Here is a 25,694-nt window from a genome sequence, read left to right on the forward strand (position 1 = left end):
AAGCAATTGGAAAGATATGGCCTGGAGAACCATGTGAAATGAAAACCAACATTTGGTATTAGTGGTGTTGACCAAGTAGTAAGTTGGTGTGTGTTAATGCAAAAAGTGTTGCACGCTGTGCAAATACTGCAGCCTACTTTAGCTAATGTGGGGGGTGTAGGCTTCTCTTACGGGTTTCATCTATGCTCTGCAGGTGGGCTGCTGGAGACTTCGTATCTAAATTTTAAAAGGCGTACTTTCCGGTTAGGGAAACTGTTCCTGTCCAGCATGCAGCTTAAAAGAGCAATTATTTTATGTGGTTAATGGATGATAAGGTGCATCATTTGAGTATGTCATCCATGAAGACTTAAAGGGTCAAGCAGATTTCATTCATTTGGATTTTTGAACATTATTCAACAACCTTCTTTTGTTTTGTTTTCCTGGTACATAACATGGAATGTGATCTGCACCCCTTATTTCAGACAATGCACAACTTGTGGATTGTATTCAGTGGGTGGATGAGCAGAAGGCTACCTGTGCAATCAGTCTCTCTCTCCTACCACTGCAACCTCCTGTACCCCCAAAAAGCGAGTCCAGAGGGTCTGGGAACCCCCTGTGCCATGTCATAAGGGGCTGCAGAAAGAAGGGGGCATTGCTCAAGATTGGGCAGCAGAATCTTACACAAGCAGAGCTCTGCTGTGTTTGGAATTCCAACTTTTGCACAAGGGAGATTTCCCCTCCTTCCCTGCAACTCACTTTTTCTCACAGGTGCCCAAGCTAACTTTTCCAGATACTGTGAGTTAATGCAGCTTTCCTGAATATTGCAGTTTATGAAATAATAGCAATGGATACAGCCAAATGTAATGTGGGTGGGTGTTCAGTTAGCTTTCCTGTGCAACTGCCAGAGTTGTGCACTCGTGACCTGTTACATCCCCCACTGTTGCAGTTCTAGGTCTCTCTTCAGAAACAGCTGCCAGTAAGTGCTGAGTTGTGCCAAACTGTGTGGTAGCCTCCTTGAGTGTACAAATGGAGACAGAAGAGACCACCAAACCGATTTCCACTTCTGACCTGAAGCAAAGTTTGAACTTTGGTTTCCATAAAAAGACGACACGTGTAGTTACCTGCTGTGCAACTCAGCTGCATAAGTTTAATTTTTATTTTGCTACTGAACCAAATGGTTTTAAGTGAAATCTTAGACTTTTTTTAAAAAAACACCTCGTTTTAACACTTTGAAATTACAGGATTAAAAAGAGGAGCTAGAGGAGCCTGGCTTGCCTTTATATATGACAATGAAAGCAAAGTTTAATGCATATATGAATATGACCAGCTAATTAATTTAATGCAACGTTCTGTGTTTTTATGTATAATAAAGATCTGTATTCTTATGTAGAAGAGATATTTGTATAGATCTAAGCATATAATAATTGTATACTATAAATAAATTATCTTTAGAATCCAAACAAAAATATTATAAAGCAGATAATTAAAGTATAATTAAATTTAAATGTCTTGGTGAAAGAATATAAAAATATTTAAATTCAGCAGGCTAGTACATTTGCAGTTTTCTTTTATTAGGTGTGAAATCTAAGAATCCCCTGCCAACTCTTGAGGGCTCAATCCAGAATGTTGAATTGAAGTACTGCAGCACATCATTGGTCAAATGTGCCTCTGGGACCATGGGATCAATAAAAATTTGTGCCAAAGCCCCAGGTATGTGCAGCTGGACCATGTAAAAGTTTATAGCCTGTGTAGGAGAATTGGCCTTGCTTTTTACAAGGAGAGTTACTGAAACAAGAATTTATTCATTGTTCCTATGAATCAGATGTATTTTTAATTTTTTTGTTTTTAGAAACAGGATAGGATGATGTAGCATGGCATCGTCAAAGGTAAAAAATAAGAAACTATGTTAAGGTGTTTTGGTCACTACAATTTTAAAGGCATTCAAAGTCAACACAGGTCAAAATCAAGAGTCTGCTTGATAATACTCTGAATGTGAGTGTAGAAACTGAATTCTGCATCTCCATAATGATTAAGTCTTTTGGGGGAGAAATGAAACATTGTTTCCTCGAATGTTACATAACTTTTGCATATGAATGTAAGATCTTTGCTGAGTATTACCTATATCTAAAATTGGATGGATTCTGTACCTGTGCTTAAATATATTGAATACTGGTTTTCCTGTGGTTTTTTTGGACTAAGAATCACAAAATGTCAGGTAAGAGCTTCCAATTTATGCATCTGGAGAAAATGACAACTAGATAACTATAAGTGCCCTAACAGAATATGATTGTAGTCTTAGAATTAATGATCCATAAATAAGATTCGGTTAAATAATAGAAAAAATAGGACAGGGAATCAATTGCTAAATCCTATTTTGGATCCAGTTAAGAGAAAACAACATGGCTACTTGAAAGTGTACCACCTGCTATAATTTACTCCTTAGGTAGATTTGCTGCTGCTGGACAAAAAAGGAAAGAAAAAGCCCTGCTTCTGATTTCTCCCTAAGGCTCCTATAAATGAGGCCAGTACTATAATTGCAACCAGAAGGAGTGCAACACCACACAGCAGAAAGATGACAAAAAGGCCAAAGCCAATTTGTGTAAAAGGAGATAATTGAAGTATTAGCTTCAATTAGTATTAGTCTTTTATGGCAAATCAAGAAAACTGATTTATAGCATATTAACAAATGTTCCTGTAAATTTGCAACAATATAGTTGACTTAAGCATATTTCAACTATTCATCAAGTAAAATAATTATTCCTTCAGACTAATAACTTATTATTCACCATTTGTGATCAAAACTAAGTTGCCCCCACTGCAAATAATACTACCTTATAAGTCACTGTATTATTAATATCATGCAGACAAAAGCAGTATAAATTTTGTTGCTTATCTCACCATTTTGATTCAATATACATTAAATAGGTAAAGGTACCCCTGCCCGTATGGGCCAGTTGTGTCCGACTCCAGGGTTGCGTGCTCATCTCACTTAAGAGGCCGGGGGCCAGCGCTGTCCGGAGACACTTCCGGGTCACGTGGCCAGCGTGACGAAGCTGCAGCTGGTGAGCCAGCACCAGCGCAGCACACGGAAACGCCGTTTACCTTCCCGCTATAAAGCGGTACCTATTTATCTACTTGCACTTAAGAGTGCTTTCGAACTGCTAGGTGGGCAGGAGCTGGGATCGAACGACGGGAGCTCACCCCGCCGCAGGGATTCGAACCACCGACCATACGATCGGCAAGTCCTAGGCACTGAGGTTTTACCCACAGCGCCACCCGTGTCCCTTTAACATTAAATAAGGAGCCCTAATTTTGGCAGCTCATTTTCACCTGCTGGCTAGACATGCCAGCTTCCTATGGCTGTTCAATGGGCATAGTAATTCCATATTTAATAAAGAGGATACAACCAGTCTGGCCATCTATTCCCTAGGGATATCCATGCTAAATTATATATACAGCATCTCTTAAACAAGTGAGGTACATACAATTCTGTATTAGCAGCCCAAAAAGTGAGTGGTAAAATCTACAAATAATCACTGTTTCATACTGAAAACATATACCAAAGAGAGAACAATGTATTCAGATTTTATGTCTTTGACCTCAGAGTTTGACCATATTGATAAATCAGATTTATGTCAGGAAATTGAAAAACTGGTTTTAAAATGTTCAGCGCTCCTATGTTCTTCCTCAGGACACTGGATATAGAGTAGTTTAGTCATGGAAAAAGCTGTTTTCTTCTAGTTAGTTTATGTTGCCATGGTTACACACCATGTCAACCCACACGGTTTGCCTCTTACCACCCAGTTACAATATTGAAATGGCAAAACTGCAAAATCAGCCTAAGTTGGGGAGAACAGTGTTTTCTATGACCTGTCACTGTGAAACAGCAGTACAATGTCCTCTGAGGAAGGCATTTCAAATGTGTTGGGAATTCAGATACATTTTAAAGCTAATCTTTCAATAAATCTGGAGTCTTTGCACTGATTGGCCTTGCCCTTCTCTTGTTTTCCGTATTGTTCAGGTATGTAGCTGATCAGGAGAGCAATGTATTGGACAGTCTCAGTCCTCTCAAAACAATTTTCTCCTGGCTTTGGGGCAGTTTCTCTAGTTTTTGACAAGTGGATGCGGCAGCCAGCAGCTGTCTTATCCAGTTTGTCCCATATGCAGAAGAAGCATTCATAATAATTATTTGGAGCAAGTGAATATATTCTCTGTGATCTTTCAAGAGAAATTGCCTTCCACCTTACAAAGTCAGTAAGGCTGAGGTATGTCCAATCTACCACAGCATAGTGGACGGTTGGCAGATTAGTCCTAAACTTGATTCACTTATCTTTGTCCTTTAGTCTTCATAATAGGGAGGCAGTAACCTCCTCATGAACTTTTGCTCTCTTTCCAAAAACTGATTTTGAGGAGGCTTCTATTATAAGTGAGCATATGTATGACTGGAGCTCATATGTTCAAGTAACACCGAGACGTAAACATTTAAAGATGTTTATTTTATATGTTGAAGCTCTGAAATCTAATGAATTTAATACTTCCATAGAACATAGAACATAGCCCTGAAATACTTTGAATATACTTAAAATGTTTGCAGGTAAACTACTGATATCATCTTTTAACCTATGCAAATTATTTAATACATTCTGACCGTTTTTTGGAAATTATTAATTACAGATTATTTCTGTCCTTAGTAATAGAAAAGGCAGTGTTATCTGGCTTCTTCAATACAATAAATGTCATTGTGATTATATAGTTCTCTGAGGTTCACTGAACATCTATTCACTAAACCACAATGTTGTTGTTATAATACACTTAGGAGATGGTGGAAAGGAGAAGCTGATCCCTTTAATTCAAGGCCCGTCTGATACCAGAGATTTATACAGCAGCAAATGGCTTAATGAAAGCAGAAAGCCAGAGTCAATCCTTGCTCCAGATTTATTTGCCTTCACAATTCAGATCCCTCAACATAAAGACTACAGCTACAGTTCTGGTGAGTGCAGAAATTATGAGAAATATTTGTTATGTTATCTTCCTGTATCTAATAAAGTATTCAGAAGGATGGTAAAAGTGTTAAGGGAACCCATGGAAGCCAATGGAAACTATATGATTCTCACATTGTTCGTGAAATACGTTGAGAGGCACTGTAATCTCATTTGGAAAGCTGAAATTCAAGCCAGCTATTGGAATCTTCTTTTGTTCTGCTAAGGTATAGTATCTTAACACGGTCCAGGGTTGCTTTGCATATATATTGTCCTTGTGCTACTTTTATTTTTTAAAGGCATATGATTCATGCTTTACTGTAGGGGTTGCCAGCCCATTGCCTGGCAGGTTCCAATGTGCCTTCCAGTCCCTTTTATGAAGCCTGTGAAATGTTTGAATAGATCTCCTTTGAAACCCATAATGCACACAAGTTTCTGTTTGTACTGGTTCACCTCTCCTATGCTAACCCCTAAACATGTGCACATTTCACTGGATGCCAGGATTGGGCACCAACTCTTCTTCTTTTCTGAACTGAGTAGGGATGCAAAAAGCTGCTCTCTGTCAGTGAGCACAGTAGTGGCTGACCTACAGGTAGGTGCCTTTTTTCCTTTTCTTTTTGTGGCCATTCCCATGCAATTTTGTGTTTCTCTCTCTTTTTCTGCTCTCTTAAATGTGGCAGAAACTCCTGCAACAGCTGTTTTGTGTCTGCTGCCTATGACACTTTCACAAAATTCCAGGTGGACCTACTGGCCCCAAAAGGTTGGCAGCTACTTTAGTGCTATGTGGACAAGCCTGAGCCAAATGTTGAGCTCTCATGCTGCCCCTTCTTCTCTAATAGATTTCATAGCAAGTAAACTTCAAACCATAGGTCGTAACAATGACTTGTTAAACGAACCAGGATTTCTGGTTCAGACATGACATTAAGAAAGTGATCTGTAAGAGTCAGAATAAACCAGAATAAATAAATAAACAAACCAGAACAGTCAGAATAAACCAGAATAAGTCCTCCTCCCAACTGGGGGGGGGGGAGGTGAAAGAGGAATGGGGAGCAGGCAGCGCTAAACAATGGTTTAGCATAAAATGTGAACACAGTCTAAGTGTTTTGCTACATTAAATGACTGAAATGTTATTAGGAGCTCTTTAGAATTCTGTGCAAACTAGGCATTTAGCTTTTAGTCTTGCTTTTAGCTGTACATATTTTGAATGTTGTGTGGCAACTCTGAGCCATTCCTTGCCGCTTTCCGTCATTTTCTTTATTTATTTAACAAAATTTATATACCACTTGATTGTAATGAAACCTCTAAGCAGTTTACAAGAAATCATACCCGTTTGCAGGATGTCATGGAGACCCCTTAATTGGGCAAGCATGAAAAATGAGGATGGAATCCAAGAATTTTAATTGGCTGAAAAAAGCCAGGCTTTGGTTTTAACTCTCATGCTCAGCATATTTTGTTAGTAATTCAATATATTCTTTAAACATTGAGAGCTGCCTCCAGTTTTTGAAAGAAGCCCCCCCCCCCCTTAGATCAGACCAAGATGCATGATGAGAGGAAGTGCTCCCTTGTCATTTCATTTAACCATCTGAAGTGGTTTCAGGCTAGTGATATGCAGTATACATACTCAGACATAATGCTGCATTTCATATTTGCAAATTAGCCTGATTTGTCCACCTGTTTTCAGAGGGCAAAAGCAATCAGGAAGGTTGGTTGTAACAAGTTTTGAATGTGAAGACTCAGAAACTGTTTTACTTGCAGAAAGAATGAGACAGTAAAAGTAATAAATGAGTTGGGAAAGCAGATTGAAATAAACCAAATCAAACCATAAGATACTAAAACGCAAGTTTCTTATTTTTACTTACGTAGTTTGGAAAATTTGTTCACCACCCCAAGGTGGCTATTGTTCCTAGTTACTGGAGTCCATTGCATGGGAATCTCCCAATTGTGCATGTATAATGTAATAAGAAAGCACTTGATTTTGCATTAATATTAAACTATATGCCATATTTTATGGTTTTGTTAATCCTGTAGAAGTCATGCAAAAAACAACACTATAAATTTGTTTCAAGTATTTGCAATGCAACAGGTCATATTTTTCAAAGCGATAACTTCTTTTTCTTTCTTAATTTTTTATGGGAAAATCTAGGCCTTTCTGCATCCTAATAATGTTTGGTGTGTTAGGATATTTCACATATTACCTTTTTTACTTCCCCCCCAAAGTATAAGGAACAAGTCCCATACTGCAATCTGCAGAAACATAAATTATAGCAGCAACAACAATGTTACTTGATACTTCCATACTTTGTAAAGGTTAATTTTGTTCAGTGGGGTTAATTGGAAAGGAAGGGATGGGCATAAAATCCAGGTTTGCTGCCTCACTTTTTTTTCCCATTCAGGAGAGGGCAAAATGAAGTTGCCCATATTTCTCATTCGTAATTCAGCTCCAAGATGCCATCAACTCTAAAAGGGTCTAGACTTAAAACAGTGTGGCTTTTAAAAATTATATATATATTAGGTAAACACACATGATCAAAATATTTAATACATTAACTGATGGGCTTTTTAAATGTACAATAAATGCATTAAAACATTGTAGTAATTAAAGACAATTCACGTTTATGATTTGGGCATAAAAGCATAAAAATGATACCCATCTATCTTGTTACATTTCCTCTTCTCTCCCTGAGGACTTAACTATGTACTTTATCTGTAATTGTTGCCAGTTTTCTATCACGTTCCCACTGGATTTCTGGTGCAAAAAAAATCTTATCCTCCTGCTGACAGAGCTTGCTTGAATGATTTCATGCTCTTAGCATTTTTGTTCACGGGAATTAGGAGCAAAATGTAACTGCAGCTGAACATAGCATCTATTTTTGTAATTTTGAAGTTTATATGCCATTATTGGAACTAAATGAAGAGATACAGGTGTTCTCCAGCTCTAGTCTGTTGGGATTTCTTGATGGCTGAAGCTTGAAAAGAAAATGCATGTGTTTTCAGAGTCAAACAGCAGCTGTGAGACAAGGATTTATGCTTTTCTCAGAACTTTGGGATTTCAAAATGTTACATTTAATCACAGGCACAGAAAGAGAGCAAATGTTAAAGATGTTACATCTGAAAGTAGGGATTGATCTCTTTACCATACCAGTCAGTTATGGGAATAGAGGAACAAAATAGTCTTTAATCTTAATATGAATAATTTCAAAAGTATTATGATAGCTGCCAGTACTCCTTGGTCAAGGTACTTTCACTGGGGCACGGAATAATTTAATCTTTCCCACAGAATTTGATATATTTTCATTACTTTATCTTTGAATGCTTGGTAAGAGTCCTGTAAAGTTTGAGGAAGCCAACAGAAATTATTTTAAAGTCTCATTGAATTTAAGTCCCTCTGAAATCAGTTGGACTTAAAAATGTCCTTTTGTAATTTTGAAGAGCAGATTTAAAATAGTTTAAATTCTTACATAGGGTTTTCTTAGGTAAAAATAATATCAAGATGAGTATTTGATAGTTCATTGTCCATAATCTCCATGAGGAATGAGGGCCATCTACAATTTCTAAATTGCTTCTGTCTCTCTTAGGGAGATTTCCAGATGGCACTGTGTGGAAATATATCATAATATTTTGTGTGAAACTAATAATTTAAAAAAATGTACATAATATAACAGAATACACTGGCAGTAACAGAAAGTTGACCACATAAATGCTAAATAAAATGGTTGTGGCACCATTTACTTTCCTTGGAGGTGTGGCAGAACAGATAGAGTTTAACCTGCACTCTATTATTGATGGTGTTTCTTGATAGGCTTTTTTTTGGGAAAAGAAATTTCACAGCTTTGTCAACCAATGTGCATACGCACACACATTCAGCCCAGCTCCAGACCAACTCTAGAGCAGAGTTTAGGAAAAGAGCCCCATCTGATTATGTCAGTTGCCCAAGGGGAAGTAATCTCTAAGGTACTTGGTGTCCAGGCCATTTCACACTATATATCACTAGCACCTGATGATAGTAATATATACATACACACACATGCTTAACCTTTTTAAAGGGACAACAACATTCAAACAGCAGTCATTGAATTAGTACATGCTTTGCTGTGGTATGCTTCTGAATTAGGGTCTGTGTTTCATAGTTGCTATTAGATACTTTTATGGGTTGAAGAAATTGTTTTTTCTGATGCTATGCAGGTTCTCCTCCTGCCAGATCCTGTGGTGAGGTCATAGTTCTGTATTTATGATGTAATGTTCTGTTCCTATGGAAATTGTGATACAGCAAATTCAGCATTTCAGATTTATAAAGATTAAATAGGAGAAACAGAAGGGATATGAGCAAATGCAGTACTTTAAAAATGAAATCTTGCTGATTTAGAAACAATAGCAGCCATAAGAATTAAATTATAGCTATTCAAAAGGTTTAGCTAATGTAAATAGCTATAATCTCCTTTAAGTTGTTTCTACAAGTGTAAGTGATTTCTTTTGTACTCTGTAAAGGGGCTTTGGATACTTCAGAGAACCTTGTTCAGCCCCAAATCACTTCTGCATCCGCTAGCTTATAAAAATATGTGACAGTTTTAGGGTTATGAAATGTTGTGATCTAGCTACCTATAGCAAGTGAGAAACAATGCATTTCCTGTGTTGCTCCTGAAGATTATGTTAGGGGCATGTTGTTGTTGTTGTTGTTTAGTCTTTTAGTCGTGTCCGACTCTTTGTGACCCCATGGACCAGAGCACGCCAGGCACTTCTGTCTTCCACTGCCTCCCGCAGTTTGGTCAAACCCATGCTGGTAGCTACGAGAACACTGTCCAACCATCTCGTCCTCTGTCGTCCCCTTCTCCTTGTGCCCTCCATCTTTCCCAACATCAGGGTCTTTTCCAGGGAGTCTTCTCTTCTCATGAGGTGGCCAAAGTATTGGAGCCTCAGCTTCAGGATCTGTCCTTCCAGTGAGCACTCAGGGCTGATTTCCTTAAGAATGGATAAGTTTGATCTTCTTGCAGTCCATGGGACTCTCAAGAGTCTCCTCCAGCACCATAATTCAAAAGCATAAATTCTTCGGCGATCAGCCTTCTTTATGGTCCAGCTGTCACTTCCATACATCACTACTGGGAAAACCATAGCTTTAACTATACGGACCTTTGTTGGCAAGGTGATGTCTCTGCTTTTTAAGATGCTGTCTAGGTTTGTCATTGCTTTTCTTCCAAGAAGCAGGCATCTTTTAATTCCGTGACTGCTGTCACCATCTGCAGTGATCATGGAGCCCGAGAAAGTAAAATCTCTCACTGCCTCCATTTCTTCCCCTTCTGTTTGCCAGGAGGTGATGGGATGATCTTAGTTTTTTTGATGTTGAGCTTCAGATCATATTTTGTGCTCTCTTTCACCCTCATTAAAAGGTTGTTTTAATTCCTCCTCACTTTCTGCCATCAAGGTTGTGTCATCTGCATATCTGAGGTTGATGATATTTCTTCCGGCGATCTTAATTCCAGCTTGGGATTCATCCAGCCCAGCCTTTCTCATGATGAATTCTGCATATGTTAAATAAACAGGGAGACAATATACAGCATTGTCGTACTCCTTTCCCAATTTTGAACCAATCAGTTGTTCCTGTAGTATCCAGTTCTAACTGTAGCTTCTTGTCCCACATAGATATTTCTCAGGAGACAGATGAGGTGATCAGGCACTCCCATTTCTTTAAGAACTTGCCATAGTTTGCTGTGGTCAACACAGTCAAAGGCTTTTGCATAGTCAATCAAGCAGTACTGGAACTCTCTAGCTTTCTCCATAATCCAGCACATTTTTGCAATTTGGTCTTTGGTTCCTCTGCCCCTTCGAAATCCAGCTTGCACTTCTGAGAGTTCTCGGTCCACATACTACTTAAGCCTGCCTTATAGAATTTTAAGCATAACCATGCTAGTGTGTGAAATGAGTGCAATTGTGCAGTAGTTGGAGCATTCTTTGGCACTGCCCTTCTTTGGAATTGGGATGTAGACTGATCTTCTCCAATCCTCTGGCCACTGCTGAGTTTTCCAAACTTGCTGGCATATTAGTGTAGCACCTTATGTTAGGGGCATATTATAGTGCAAATCCAAAGCTTTTTGCATAGGCACAACTGTTGGTTAATCAGGGAATAGTGGTGGTTTTATAGATAAAGGAAGTTAGTTCCATGCACTACAGTTCTGTGTACGTAGTTCTATGCTTTATGGAATATACCTGTATTTTTGTGCCTGTTCAATGTAGTGGCTGTAGCCTCAATAATCTGCCAGGACCAGGTCTACTACCCGTACACTGAAATGTACAAACCCTTCCCTTGTTGTGCTTTTTATTTATTTGATTTATTTATCAAATTTCTATCCTGCTTCATAATACATAAGGACCCACAGGGCAGTGCAATTACACTAAGGCAATTTTTACCATCTCTAACAAATAGCATAGCTCTGAGGTAGCATATCCTCTCCACCTCACCCCACCCCATGCAGCTTTCATTAGGTCATTGAGGCTTTTTCTACTGCTATTTCATTCCCTCAATTGCTGGCAATGCCTGTGCGTTCCTTACTGCCTTCCCCTGTGGACTGCTGGTCTTTTTGCTATCTAAGTGCAGGGAAGGAGAAGTCCAATGCAGCCACTGTGAACTGCAGAATGATGGCAGCTAGAAGTTCTCTTGCCTTTCTGTTTCCTCGTTAGTCCCTTCCTGAAGGATTTCAGGTCCTTTTGCCATTCAACTGCAGAGGACAATTTTAGCTTGTCTCCATGAGCTAGTAGTGGTGACAGGGAGGGAACTACAGTCATACCTTGGTTTTCAAACACATTGGGAGTCCAAAATTTTGGCTCCCGAACAATCGAAAACCAGAAGTGATTGTTCCATTTTTCGAATGTTTTTTGGAACTTTAATGTCCACCATGACTTCCACGGCTTCCAATTGGCTGCAGGAGCTTCCTGCAGCCAATCAGAAGCTGCGCCTTGGTTCCCAAATGTTTTGGAAGTTGAACGGATTCCATTTGACTTCCAAGGTACCACTGTAGTTTGGACTGGTGGGAAATTTAGGACAGGAGTGGGGAACCTGATAAAATGTTAGCAGTGGTGTCTCCAGTTCTGTGTCTGCTATTCAATATATTGTGTCCTCCACATCTGGATTCTCAGTTCTGTTTGGATACATTCCCTTGTCTGCTTTTTGGTCAATGCTACACTAAGGGTAGCTCCTATCTTTTGGTTAGTTTACACCAGATCTCTTTTGATATAGACTTCCTACTACAGAAGTGAGATGGTGGCAACAAGAAACAGGCACATTCATTCCTTACGCTTATTAATTGGAGTGGCAAATAAATAGCTCACATTCCAAACATTGCACATGTTTACTACTTTCAGGAAGAAGGTCAGGTGGACTAAAACTCAGAATGAGCTCAAGGAGGGAGGGAAAGAGTTGGCTATGTTTAGCTTGGAGTAGACTGAGAGGTGATGTGATGGCCATCTTCAAATATCTGAAGGGCTGTCACATGGAAGATGGAGCAAGCTTGTTTTCTCCTGCTCCAGAGTGTCGGACCCGAATCAATGGATTCAAATTATCAGAAAAGAGTTTCCGACTAAACATGTTTGGACCCATGTTTGGTTATAATGAAGGTTCTTACACCCTTAATGCCAAACCGACTGGGACTGCACAGCTGCTTTTTCTCTAAAATAAAAATGGCCAGGTTGGACTCCTCTTGTGAAGCAAGAGTTTATCCAGCTCAGGCTGTGGAAGTGACAAAGCAGGAGTGAACACTTAACACACTGCTCATTCACAGTAAACTACAATAAGACACAAAGTCTGGCTAATTTTTGCATGTAAACACAGTGGCTGCACTCAGGCATATCAATGTGCTATGACCTAGTGTCAGGATCCAGCCTTAGCAAGCCTTGGTATTGTGGACTCTCCCCCCCACTAGCATGGCTGTGATTAGGAATTCAGAAGCTTTCATTTCCTTTTTCCAATTAATCAGTGTTTGCCATTCTTTCCAAACACTAACGCTGAATGGTCTTAATGATAGTTTATTGAAACAAACCAGCTTTTTAAACGTAGGGTTGAAGATAGCTTGTTTTAATAATCTATAGTTAAGACTAACCAAAGTTGGTCTAGGTTTGCATGAAACGTAAAACTTGGTTAGTCAACAGCAGATGTGAAAGCTTCTGCCTGGGTTGAGGGTATATGAGCCTTAGACTGATTCCTGTAACGATAAACTATCATTTATTCTTATGTCCAAATGCAGGTATTGCCACAGTTACTTTTTGGTGTTACTCTCCAGCCCTTGGGTTCTTTTGGCTTTGAACCTCCAGTAAGGCAAAGTAAAATATATGTGAGAGGCAGAAATATTTGAGAGGGAGCTGAGGATGTAGCTGCTTTCAAATTCCCGTGCCTCTTTCTGCTTGTTAATAATTACTGCTATATTTTGGGTATTAATGATTGTTTTAGTACATATTTGTATGTGAACTAGTATCCAGCTGCATATGAATTGTATGTGTTATAATTTGCCTTCCAGCTGTGATTGTATAATAGATACTTGATTATTTCCATTGAGAGAGCAGGGAAGTCCTCAAGGCTAACTGCTGAGAGTATGAAAATTTTATATCCCTCTAACCTAAACATCCCCTCTGACCAAGCTGCGGGGGGCAGTGGAGGACAGGAGTGCCTGGCGTTCTCTGGTCCATGGGGTCACGAAGAGTCGGACACGACTAAACGACTAAACAACAACAAAACCTAAACATTTTCTAGTCATTGGACAGACGAGGGAAGCCCTCCATTCCACCTCTTTTTCACTCATTTTGAGGACCTCAAAAAGCACATTTAGTGCTGAAGTCCATGCTAGTTATTAATGCTTCTCATTTACTTAAATGGTGAATATTTTGTCAATGTAGCCCAGCAATAATACATTCCTTTTTTACGCTGCTGACTGAAACGAGGTAATTTGTTTGTATGCAACAAGTAATTTAGCACATATTTGGCAACTTGCATACTAATTTTTGATGGTTTGTATATTGGCCAATATTTGCAGAAGAAAATGGTACTCTTGTTATATGTTTTGGATTTTTTGCTAATGCATTTTAACATATGAAATTATCAAATAATTTCAAATCTTAGGTCTAAAATTAATAAAGAATTAAAAATAATTTATCTTAATTTCTCCCACTATTAGTAAAATATGGTATAAGGCAAACAGACCCTCCAACAGGGATGGCTAAACACAAATGTTAATGTATTTGGAGTGAAACATCTTTATTAAGTTAATACAAGATGTAGTCGTGCCCTACTTGAATTACTCATTTATAATAGCTGAGCAGCAGTCTGCATGTGGACTTTGAAATCCTGGGAAAATAAGATGCATGCATGCATTCTGAAGTCTTTGCTTTAAACAGCTGGAAAATGTTCCAGTGAGTAGTCAGCTACTAGCTGGTGTCTATTGTTTCTGTCTTCAGGGAGACATGATCAGTTTAATTACTGACTAGCTTCATTATTCCTTAGTCACATTCTGAGTTGTGAACTTGGTCAGTTTATATAACTTCAAGGTTTAATTGGCCGTATTACATAATTATTCTTCTCCTTTGTCGCTTCTTTGTGACTGTCTACAAACATAAGCAACTCCTTCAGTAACTTGAACTCAATTACAGTTAAGTTTGACAAGTGAGTTGTCATTTTTGACATGTGCAGCCAGGATAATATCCAGAGCCAATATTTTGGCAGCTAGAAAGCCAAATATAAGAGCAAAAAAAGGTTGTTCAATGTTTTTTATTGTACTGTGGCACATAATTTTAATAATGATACAAGTTGAGGAAAATATGTACCTATTCTATATCCAACAGTGTGCTTCGTGTGGTGCAAAATACAATCTTTTCCTCAAAGGGATTTATTTAAGAAAATTGGCCCTGAAGTGGGAAAGCAGAAGAAGGAAAAACAATTCAAAGAAGTTATCCAAATAGTGATTGGCCAACTGTTTGGTCTTCGCTTCAGAAGCAAATTTTCTTCCTCCTTTTGCATCTCCAGAGAGCCATTGTCATGGAATTTGACTGGAAGTACTCAGGCTGTTCCAAGTCTGTCCATTTCCTCAAGCAAAGCAGAATGAGGATATTTGATTTGTTGTTTTGAGTTGTAGAGCAATTTTGACAATTTTTGGTGTTTTGTGAGGTAGAACAATGTGTTGGGTTCCATGACATACCACAGTGATTTCCATTCCTGATATTTATTATCTATTATTTTTGGCGTTTTGTACCTGAGGGAGAGCCCTGAAGGAAACTGAATGTGATGGTTTAGTTTCTCTGTGCTTATTTTTTTTACATCATACCAAATAATTTCAGCCTTTAAAGGCATTAGAGTTAGAACTTTATGGATATCATAGTGCACATAGTGGATACAGAAAGACAGAAGCAACTGTGTTACGTTCAAGGATTTCTAGACAGATAATAAGGATTTTTAGACTTCAGCTGTTCATATGTATTCTGTATTCTCATCTGTTCAAAGTGGGGCTAAAGCTCAATGAATGAGCATCTGCTTATCACACTTAAGATCCTTCTCACTGTTCTCTAGGCAGCACTAATGGAATTTTTGTGACTAAGGGTTATCTACAGTGGGAATATTTCATCTGTGCAAGGATAGGCTTGTGCAACATAATGTTCTCTCTCTCTTCTTTGCCTGTGTGCCCCCTAATTCTGTTCTAGGGGTTTCCCCAACCATATGGAGAAGATTTGGGCTGCACATGTAGGGGAGGGGGAGGTTCAGTAGTGCAAAAGGAGGTCCTTGCACTGATGGAATTGGTTAGCTGAATAATTTACTTAGAGCTTTTTGAAGTGGTGCTGTGATTGTTACTGTATTATCAAACAATTAAGTATGAGCGGTTAGGTCTCTGCTTCAAGAGAGTTACGATATGCAATTCAGTACAGGGGAGACAAATAGAAAGAAGAGGAAAATGGAGGAAGGAGTAAATGGGAAGAGATGTTGCCACTACAGCTCAAGTTTCCAAGATGCCAACATTAAAAAACAAACACACACCAGTCCTTACTCACATGCTTACAGTTAAATAGATGTGGTACCAAAGGGAAAAGGAACAGTGAGGAAACAGGAAAACAAGCAAATTCAGGAGCTAATTCTTCATAAAGTTTCATACTACATATAAATATTAAAAGTATTGATGAAAGCTCTTAGTGATGATTAAAAAGGTGCATTTTGAAGCCTTAGATGTGGTTGAAGCATCTGCTATGGCCGTTCCAGTCTTTGCTCATTGAAGGTCCTGTGGTCAAGAATATATAGTTATTTCAATTAAATGCACTTAGGCTTATTTACATTAGGGTGAGGGCACTGTGATCACCTCAGTTCACTGCCCATTAGCTACAGAACACCTTGTATCCAATTATAGGAATAAAAATGAGGTTATCCAAAGGTACTAAAAGAATTTGTAATCTCAGAGCTTCTGTCTATAATCTCTGAGAATTCTTGAAGAACAGGTAAGGTCCCTACACACTGGAGATGGGCAAATTTTGTCTCCATCTTCAGAAAGGGTAAAAAAGAAGACCCAGGCAACTACTGATTTGTCAGCTTGATGTCTATATCAGGAAAGGTCCTAAAACCTATTAATAAAACAGTTGGTCTGTGACCATTCAAGAAAAGAATGCTGTGATTTCTAAGAGCCATATGGGTTTCTCAAAAAGAAGTCTGGCCAGACAAATATCATTTCTTTCCTTTTTTTTTTAGAATTGCAAGCTTGATGGACCAGGGTAATTCTGTGGACATAGTGTATCTTGATTTCAGTAAGGCTTTTGACAAAATCCCCCGTGATACTCTTGTGGAGAAGCTGGTAAAATGTGTTCTGGATGAGGTAACTTTTTGGTGGATTTGTAGCTTGCTGAACCCAAAAAGTACTCATTAATGGTTCCTCATCCTGGAAAAAGCTATAAGTGCGGAGCTGCAGGGTTCTGTCTTAGGCCCATTGTTGTTCAACATCTTTATAAACAACTTGGATGAAGAAATTGAGGCGGTGCTCATCAAATCTGCAGATGAATATAAGATGAGGGACACCTGGCTTGCAGGTAAAAAGGATAATGTGAAAAGGAAAGGATAATGTGAAAAGGATCTAAGGGTCTTAGTAGACCACAAGCGTAACACAAGTCAGCAGTGTTGAATTCAATCCTAGGGTGCAGCAACAGAACTATGGTGTCCAGATCAAGGGAAATAATAGTACCACTCTATTCTGCCTTGGTCAGATCCCACCTGGAGTACTGTCTTCAGTTCTGGACACCACAGTTTAAGAAGCTTATGGACAACCTGGAATGTGTATAAAGGAGGACTACCAAGATGATAGAATCTGGAAACTAAGCCTTAAGGGGGTGGGCTGAGGGAATTAGCTGTGTTTAGTTTGAAGAAGCCTGAGAGGTGATATGCTAGCCCCCTTTAAATATCTGAAGGGCTGTCACATGGAAAATGGAGCAAGCTTGCTTCCGAGGGTCTGACCTGAACCAATGGATTGAAATTACAAGAAAGGAGTTTCCTACAAAACATTAGGAATAACTTTCCAATGGTAAGAGCTGTTTGAAAGTGGAATAGGCTACCTCAGAAGGTGGTGCACCATAAGCAGGAGTTGGATGGCCATCTGTCATGAATACTTTAGTTGAGATTCCTGCATTTCAGAGGAGTTGGCCTGGATAATACTCGGGTCCCTTCCAACTCTTCAGTGCTGCTTCATGACACTTCAAATAGAGGACTGTCCTCTGTAAAGTGGCAGAACTGGCAACACAAATGAATGAGCTAGCACAAAAACCAAATTAATGAGCTAGCCACAAAAACCAAACTCCTTTTCTGACTCAGCAGGCGTGGGGAAACCTCAAACACACCAACAGACAAGTATCTGAAGCAGCTCTTTAGCCACCAATCTAGCTAAAACATCATAAGAGTAGGGCCTTATCCTTGTATTCCCCAGTAGTTTCTCTCCCCTCACAAGGGATTGTGGCAGCAAACAGCGGGATAATTCAGGGATGTCCTGCTATTCTTGTCTTTTATATGTGGGTTTTAAGGGCAGTTAGACACTGCCTAGGCATGGTAGGTATGCATCTTCTCTAGATGTTAAGCTCTTTTTTCATTACTGGCTGTCACTGAGTAGAGCAAGCTCCTCCATGGAATTTCTATACATAAGAAAGATTATTAAGACCTTTACGAATTTAGAAAAGACTGTAGGAAAGTGATCAGCATTCCTGCCTAAAATTTCAGAGAATGCAGAAGGGGAAAACAATTTATTGCCAGCAGCTGAACCCCATTTTCCTCTTGAATTATTCTAGCTGTTTGTTCAAGTAGCACGTATATAAGTTGACCCTATAAAATAGCCTGCCACAGTGTCAAGGAAATTACTAACAGCCTGATCATATCTAGAGCTTAAAGTGATGTGCATAAAATATATAAAGGAAAGTGGCACATCTGTACAGAGCTTTGTTCCACTTGACTCCCCAAATTGTTTTTATTTCTGCTACCACTATGACAGCATTAGATGGACGGAAATATCCCCAGGCCTTTCTGGAACCAACCAATGGGCAATGTGTGACCCTTGTTTTGACAGGGACCCCTCTCCATGTTACTACTAATTATGGCTGCTGTCTTGGTACAAGGGAAGGGGACAGCTCCCAGTTCACTTGGCAGATTTTTAACTTTGCTAAAAATATTAGCATATGCAGCATTCTGTTTTGGGGGGAAATGCTTTTGATGAGCGTCATTCAGGGCTTATTTTTAGCCATAACTCACTGGAACTGAGTTCTGGCACCTCTGTAGCATTACGGCATGTCGGCACATCGCTCAGTGCTGAACGACGGAGGCTGCTGGCGGCACTGCGATAAGTTCAGTGTGGCAGGTGGTGTGGTGGCGTAAGCAGAGAAGCTTTTTAAGGGGAGATCTCCAAAGCTCAACAGCTTCAGTTGGGTGCTCCCCCAAGTTTCGGCACCTCTTTTTCCAGAAAAAAAGCCCTGGTGCCATTTATATCTCTTCCAAATTTCTGTACTCTAGCGATTATAGAAAACAAACACGCAACTTTGCAACTAACAGAAAATAATCCAACTTAAAATATGCTCTTAATCGGATACATGAAAAAAATAAGCGTTCAAGACTCAATTGTGTTGAGTGATACATTTTAAAAGGACATTTGCTACTATAAGTTTAATTTACTATTATATTCCGTTTGCCATATACATTCATTTGAATGCACTTAGATCTGATACACATGGTATACCTAATGTTTTGTTTGCTCAAGATCTACATTTAAATATACGTTACCACTTTAGAAATTAAAAAATATATAAAAAGGCTGTATGAGTCCAAGGAGATACTAGTTTCTTTCAATGCGTTTTGCATATCGTAATTGTTTTTGCTAGTAGGTGCAATTCAATCTGAGTTATCTGTAGTGCTCATTATATTTGTTATGCTTTGGATCAAAAGAAAGATAAAACAGTTTCAGTTACCAAGCACAGAATGATTTAGGATTTTGTCCGTACGATAGAAGGGAGCTGAAGTTTAGACTTACAGTGAATAATTCTGAGTAGTTTTCTGTGCCATTAGCGGAACAAATTAAACTTTCACTGGTTGACTGCATATACCTAAACAGTGCAGTGTGGGAGGATTATCAGCCAGTTAGTCTTATTGGTTTATTGGCAGCAGAGCAGATTTAAACCAAATTTTCCCATGGCAGAGGTACTGTACTCGAAATTCCAAAAGTTGTACTAAGAAATTTATGAAGTGGTATGAAAGTAAATTACTGAAGAGCCATCAAAGTAAGCATGTTATTAATTGACAATTTATTGACTTCATCCTCAGTGCCAGTTTTTTTTTTTTAAAAAAAAGAGGATTAGCTTACAGACTCTGCTTTGAAGGCTGTGTGAGGTCTTCAGTTTAAAATACTTCAGTTAAGCTGTAATTAATTAACTTAATTAAACAAATATTAGTAAAAAAACAAAAGCACACTTATTCTTATAGATCTGGAAAAGCAGTAGTCACGAAATCAGCATAAATACCTAATCGAAAGTGTGAATCTGGATCTGGTTAGGATTGAATGCAACACTGGCTATCTTTGATCTTCTGAGAAACTTGGGACTCACTCAAGTGAATCTTTTGCTGACAGCACTTGACTAATTGCCTTAAATTGCATGATACGTAGCCCCCTTGTTGCTTATGGTTAATAATGTATAACTTGTTCAAACTGCTGAGCTTGCAATTTATGTTGGCAAATTGTTGGAACATGTATAGCAGTAAAAATACAAAATCTGCTTTCCCAGCTCAGAGGCTTGTATGACTTCATTGTGGCATACATTTTGGTAGGCAATAGTCTACTTGGTCGGTAAGACTAAGCTGCCAGCTAAGACTGTTACCATGCAACGATAAGCTTCAGGTTGTGAAGGAGCTACACCATCTCCACCATACACCATACATCCTCTCTACCATACACCTGAAGTAGCACATTGTGCAGATGCTGCATATGGAGGGTAATATGTGCAGCCACCTAGTCAGCATATTAATTTGCTAGGGGAAGGATTGTGCAAATTGGGCAACAACACCTTGAGACCTCTGCATGGTAGGCACATCATATGTGTCAGGTGCCTGCTGAAGAGGGCTGTCATTACCATTTATCCACCACACAAAATTCTGTTGTTACCTTTTAAACATCAAAACTTCACCTATGTCAAAATGAGTTCATTAGATGCAAGTAGCAGTTTTCATAGAAGCGTAGAATTCTGGAGTTGGAAGGGATCCCTGTGGTGCAGGAATCTCAACTAAACTATCCATGACAGATGGTCATCCAACCTCTCTTAAAAACCTCAAAGGAAGGAGAGTCCACCACCTTCTGAGGGAGTTGGTTCCACTGCATACCTGAAGGAGCGTCTCCATCCCCATCGTTCAGCCCGGACACTAAGATCCAGCTCTGAGGGCTTTCTGGTGGTTCCCTCATTGCAGGAAGTGAGGTTACAGGGAACCTGGCAGAGGGCCTTCTCGATAGTCATGCCCACCCTGTGGAACGCCCTCCCATTAGATGTCAAGGAAACAAACACCAGACTTTTAGAAGATATCTGAAGACAGGGAGGTATTTAATGTTTGAGTTTTTTATGTGTGTTTTAATATTTTGTTGGAAGCCACCCAGAGTGGCTGAGGCAACCCAGTCAGATTTTCAGCATATAAATAATAAAAATATCATCATCATCATCATCATTATTATCATCATCATCATAACCACTGTCAAAGATCTCTTACTGTCAGAAAGTTCTTCCTGTTGTTTAGTTGGAATCTCCTTTCTTGGAACATGAAGCCAGTGGTTCAGGTCCTACCTTCCAGAGCAGGAGAAAGCAAGCTTGCTCCATCTTCCTTGCGACTTTTCATAGTTCAAGTACTTAGTTCCTTATTACAGTATAGGTCGGATGTCTCAGCATATACTGGCCTGTTATGTATTTTATTAATAGTATTTATAATCCTCCCTTCACTCAAAGGTCCCAGGATAGAAATATGTGCAGTCTAAACCAAGATTAAACAATGAGATCAAAACAGCTTTACACAAAATTCATACTTCAGTTACATATAAAACCAGCAGTACAGTTGTTGTTGTCATCATCATCATCATCATCATCATCAAACACCTCCCCCTCTCCAGAAGTGTGGCCAAAGAGGTATATCTCCACTTTCCACCAAAATCACTTTCTAATGTATTGTAGTGATATGGTGACACCTCCACCAGATCATTATGTGTTTTTCCTTTCTTTTTAATACTCCTCCTTTGGCAGTCACTTGTAGCCGAGTAAGTTTGTCTTCCATGAACATGGTCTTAACAGTGTGTCCATAAGTGACTGTGGAGGCCAATTCTATTTCATTTGGGGCTGATGATGATCTCCTCAAGTTCTAGGCAATTTCATATTAATGGGAAATGCATTAAAATGATATGCCTCTTTCTATAACAGCAGACTGCATGAAATGATTGGAGAGGTCATTGCAGTCATTACTTAGGAAAACTATGATAGTGTGGGTTAGGTTTTTCTTTTGGAGTTTTGAGATCAAGAAGTTTTCCAATATATTGCAATAAATAAAAACTAAAAATAGAAGAAATCACTAACTAGACAAAAGTAAAAGAAAGCTGGCAGAGTCTAAATGTATTTAGAAAGAACTGGACTTCTTTTGTTGAGTTTTGTAATAAATAAACTGTTGTATTCAGGGTGGGGTTAGTTTTTAATAAAAACAGATATTGAAAGATATTTTCAAAATCTATAGTTTTCCAAAATTTCTACATGGCTAGATATAGATACAGATATAGAAGATTATCCACCCAGTTTTCTAATCATCACCAAGCAATTGGGAATGATCCTCATTATCTCTTCTCATTCTCTACCTTCTAGAGTGAAATGTTATGTTGTCAGAAATATTAGGAATGATTAAAGATAATTGCTGGTCCCATATTTAGCATTTGAAATCAAGTTTGAAGCTACTTGTAAGTGCTGATCAACTGTGACCGCCGTTTAGCCTGAACTGTGGTTAACATTGTTGCTGGTATAATGTTTAACCATGGTTGAGGCCTTTAGTGGGAATTTCTGCTCCAGAAGATAACCTGTAAAAAAGGAAGTGTATTATCCCATGCCCTACTCACATGGTGCACTGTGAAGAAAGACCCAGAAATGTCCAGAGAAGCAAAACAAGGGATTAATTGGTTCTTGGCCTTGTATTTCACTGTATATATGTACAACTTACAGCACAATTCTATATATGTTTATTATATTCAAAAGGAAGTCCCATGGAGTTTATTCCTAAGAAAGTGTACACAGAATTACAGCCTTGGTCTTTCAAGCTGTGTTGAGGTAACAGGTCTTGATCCTTTCAACTTTTATACCAAAGGAAACATTCAGAAGCATAAACTTACTACCTATTTAATTTCAAGGAATTGGATATTTTATAGGATACAGAGATCCAGTTTGGTTTCGGAATCAAATATTAAAATGTTCACACTCCTAAGCAGTTTCAATCTTTAGAGATATCGAAGCATGCCTTAAACTTAGAAGCATATGACCGTGGCTAATTTTTCTGCCTTACAGAACTTTTGAGAAACAAAAATCATCAAAAGGGGAAACAAGCCCACCATTTTTAAATGGACTACCAAGGTTCTCTTTTGAAGTTACAGAGCAAGTAAAAAATACACTTTTCTCAGTAATTATGTTAAAGAAAGGTTGGTAGGATACAGTTTAAACTGTTTATCAATTCCACTTTCGACAACAAGTTGCTAAAAGCAATTCCTACAGCTTGACTTAATGATTTTCTGATGTTCACAGCACTGTTTTGTTTCAGAGCCTGGGTCGCAGCAAAAAACTTCCCCCTGCTTTTATCTATTAATGAAGCTACTGTGTACTATGTGCCCCTCTCCCTCTTTATGACAGTCTATTCTATCGCACCCACCCCAGATTCATTACTTCACCCCATTAACAATCCGTGCAGAGTCCTCTGCTAGTTTTATGAGGCAAAACCACAAAATGTCAGGTTAAGAAAACCCTCTCCCAAACTTCTCTCATAAAATACTGACACATAATACATTACCTGTCAAGTATCTGTTTACACAGATTCTCACCGAACTTGCAACATGAAGTTTAATATTAGAAAAGGTGGATGATGAATTGTCTACTACTTTTTTTTTAAAAAAAGGCAACTGGATGTAAAATATTTGGTAACTTTCTAATCATAATGCTGCAGCGATCCATACTTTAATTAAAGGAAATAAAAAACACCCTCAACACACAGCAGCATGATATGGTCTAGGATTGTGTTCTTCAATTTGGATTCCTAGGTAGTGTTGGAATTATCCTTGACCATTGAGATAAGCTGGCTAGAGACGATAGTTGCAGTCCAACAAATCTAGGGACCCAGGGCTGAAGAACACTAGCCTAGGACACTTTATTCAGAAACAGATGTCTTGTAGTAAGATACTTTAATCATCAGCATTATTCTGAGGAAAAACCATCCCAAATGAATTTCATTTTCTTTTGGAAAGCAGCTTTGCCACACGTAAGTGAGAAGAGAATCGTAAGTCACATATGTACACTTTTAATGGATTGGCTGGATGAAAATATTGATATCCCACCTCTTGGGCCTGAAGAAACATTTGAAGAGGTTCACAATATAAATGAAAAACAATACTAAGTACACATACAGGTATACCCTTATATAAGATATAAAACTAAAATGTCTGGTGTTCTGTGTGGCTATGATACATCAAGAGATGCCGAAAGGTTTTTACAGAGCTGTACTGAAGATGATGTGATGTGTGTGCAGATTAAAAATCGTAAAAATAAAGTTGGAAAGATGTAAAATGAATATTCATTTTTAGTTGCTTGCTGCATTACCTGTGCAAGTGAGGCATACGAAGCAGCGTCACTCACTCGGAATAACCTGTTGTCTAAAGGAACCTAAGGCCATCAGCTTGCTGAATCCGAGTCTGTCTGTCTCTGAATGGGTGACTCTGCATAGGAAACACCTGTGAGCTGCCTTGGGTTCTATGATGGAAGAAAGGTGGGACAGAAACACACTTCAGCTTTGGTTAAATCTGTGAGTCTGGACAATTCTAGGAGTCATTTCTCAAGCCCTGGTTCCAGAATTTAGTACTTTCCCCCCTTTCTTTTCTTTTCTTTCTTTTTTTTGCAAAAGGTACTAAAAAAAGTATTTGCCTTTACTTCTCCAGGCAGCCATATGGCCTTGAATTTATTAATTCCTCAATGTCCATCTCAGTAGAGCAGAATGTGACTGACCTGGGAGTAACACAGTGGTCTCCCTGTAGGTGTGAAGCATGCCAACAAATTGTCCCAGTTCCCCCTATGAGGGGAGTGGAGGGAAATAAAGGCAGTGGTTGCCATGGGACAGAGCAATGTTGCATGAGAAACTGATGGACAAGATCTGAAAGTGTTCTCTAAATAGGGTTGAAAAAGGCTCAATCGTGAGAGTGGAGCATTCAGCCATATGTTACTTTTCTTGATGCCAGGAAATTTCAGTAGATGCTAGATGGTTTCTGAGGTGCGTGTCTTAGAGGGTGGGGCTGTGCTTGCTAGCCTTACCTTCAGTTGCACCTTCTGCTCCCCCTCCACCAGGTGTTGTGTGGGAAAGTCCAAAGAGGGCACCTTGCTGTACATGCATAGGCTCCTCATGTGATTTTGAATGTTGATTGCGTATGGAGCCCATGGATGAATAGGGGAGCCTATTCCTGCTTCAGACTTCACCCACCCACCACCCAAGCATAGATGGGGATGGGGACTAGGCTGGCTGGCAAAAGCAGCAAGAGGAATATTGGAAGTTGACTTCTATGGAGTCAGATCCATCTAGCTCAGTATTGTCTACTCTGACCGACCATAGCCCTCCAGGGTTTCAGACAGGGTTCTCTCCCAGCCCTTCCTGGAGAATCCAAGGATTGAACCTGGAACCTTCTGCATGCAAATCAGATGCTCTGCTACAGAGCCAAGGCCCCTCTCCATCTCAGGGATAGGGCTAGCAAGCATGGCCCTGCTTTTCTTGCCATACGATTGTAACCACATGGGACATGTTTGCAAATCTGTTTAACCAGTTAAAGCCGGCAGTGGAAATTTACAGTCCGGAAGGGAGGGCCTGAAAAGAAGGGAAATGTTATCTTATGTCTCACTCCCAATTAACTTAAGGATAATAATACAAAACAAACAAAAAACAGTAACTCTCACAACCATATTATCTCTGGTCATCAAAAATTGACATACTTTTTTAAAAAATGTCCTTCT

The 25,694-nt window shown here is 39.0% G+C and overlaps 1 protein-coding gene across 6 annotated transcripts in view; it reads left to right on the plus strand.

Annotated features, from left to right (window-relative positions):
* Positions 1 to 25,694, plus strand: part of VPS13B (vacuolar protein sorting 13 homolog B) — a 398,969-nt gene that overhangs the window by 149,098 nt on the left and 224,177 nt on the right. For all 6 annotated transcript variants that reach the window (XM_079984696.1, XM_079984699.1, XM_079984695.1 and 3 more), the window contains exons 18-19: positions 1,555 to 1,689; positions 4,796 to 4,969. In XM_079984696.1, coding sequence (XP_079840822.1) covers positions 1,555 to 1,689; positions 4,796 to 4,969 — 309 coding nt within the window. The remainder of the gene's footprint in view (positions 1 to 1,554; positions 1,690 to 4,795; positions 4,970 to 25,694) is intronic.

The sequence above is a fragment of the Podarcis cretensis genome, assembly GCF_951804945.1.
Source record: "Podarcis cretensis genome assembly, chromosome: 7".
In the NCBI taxonomy this organism is placed as follows: Eukaryota; Metazoa; Chordata; class Lepidosauria; order Squamata; family Lacertidae; genus Podarcis; species Podarcis cretensis.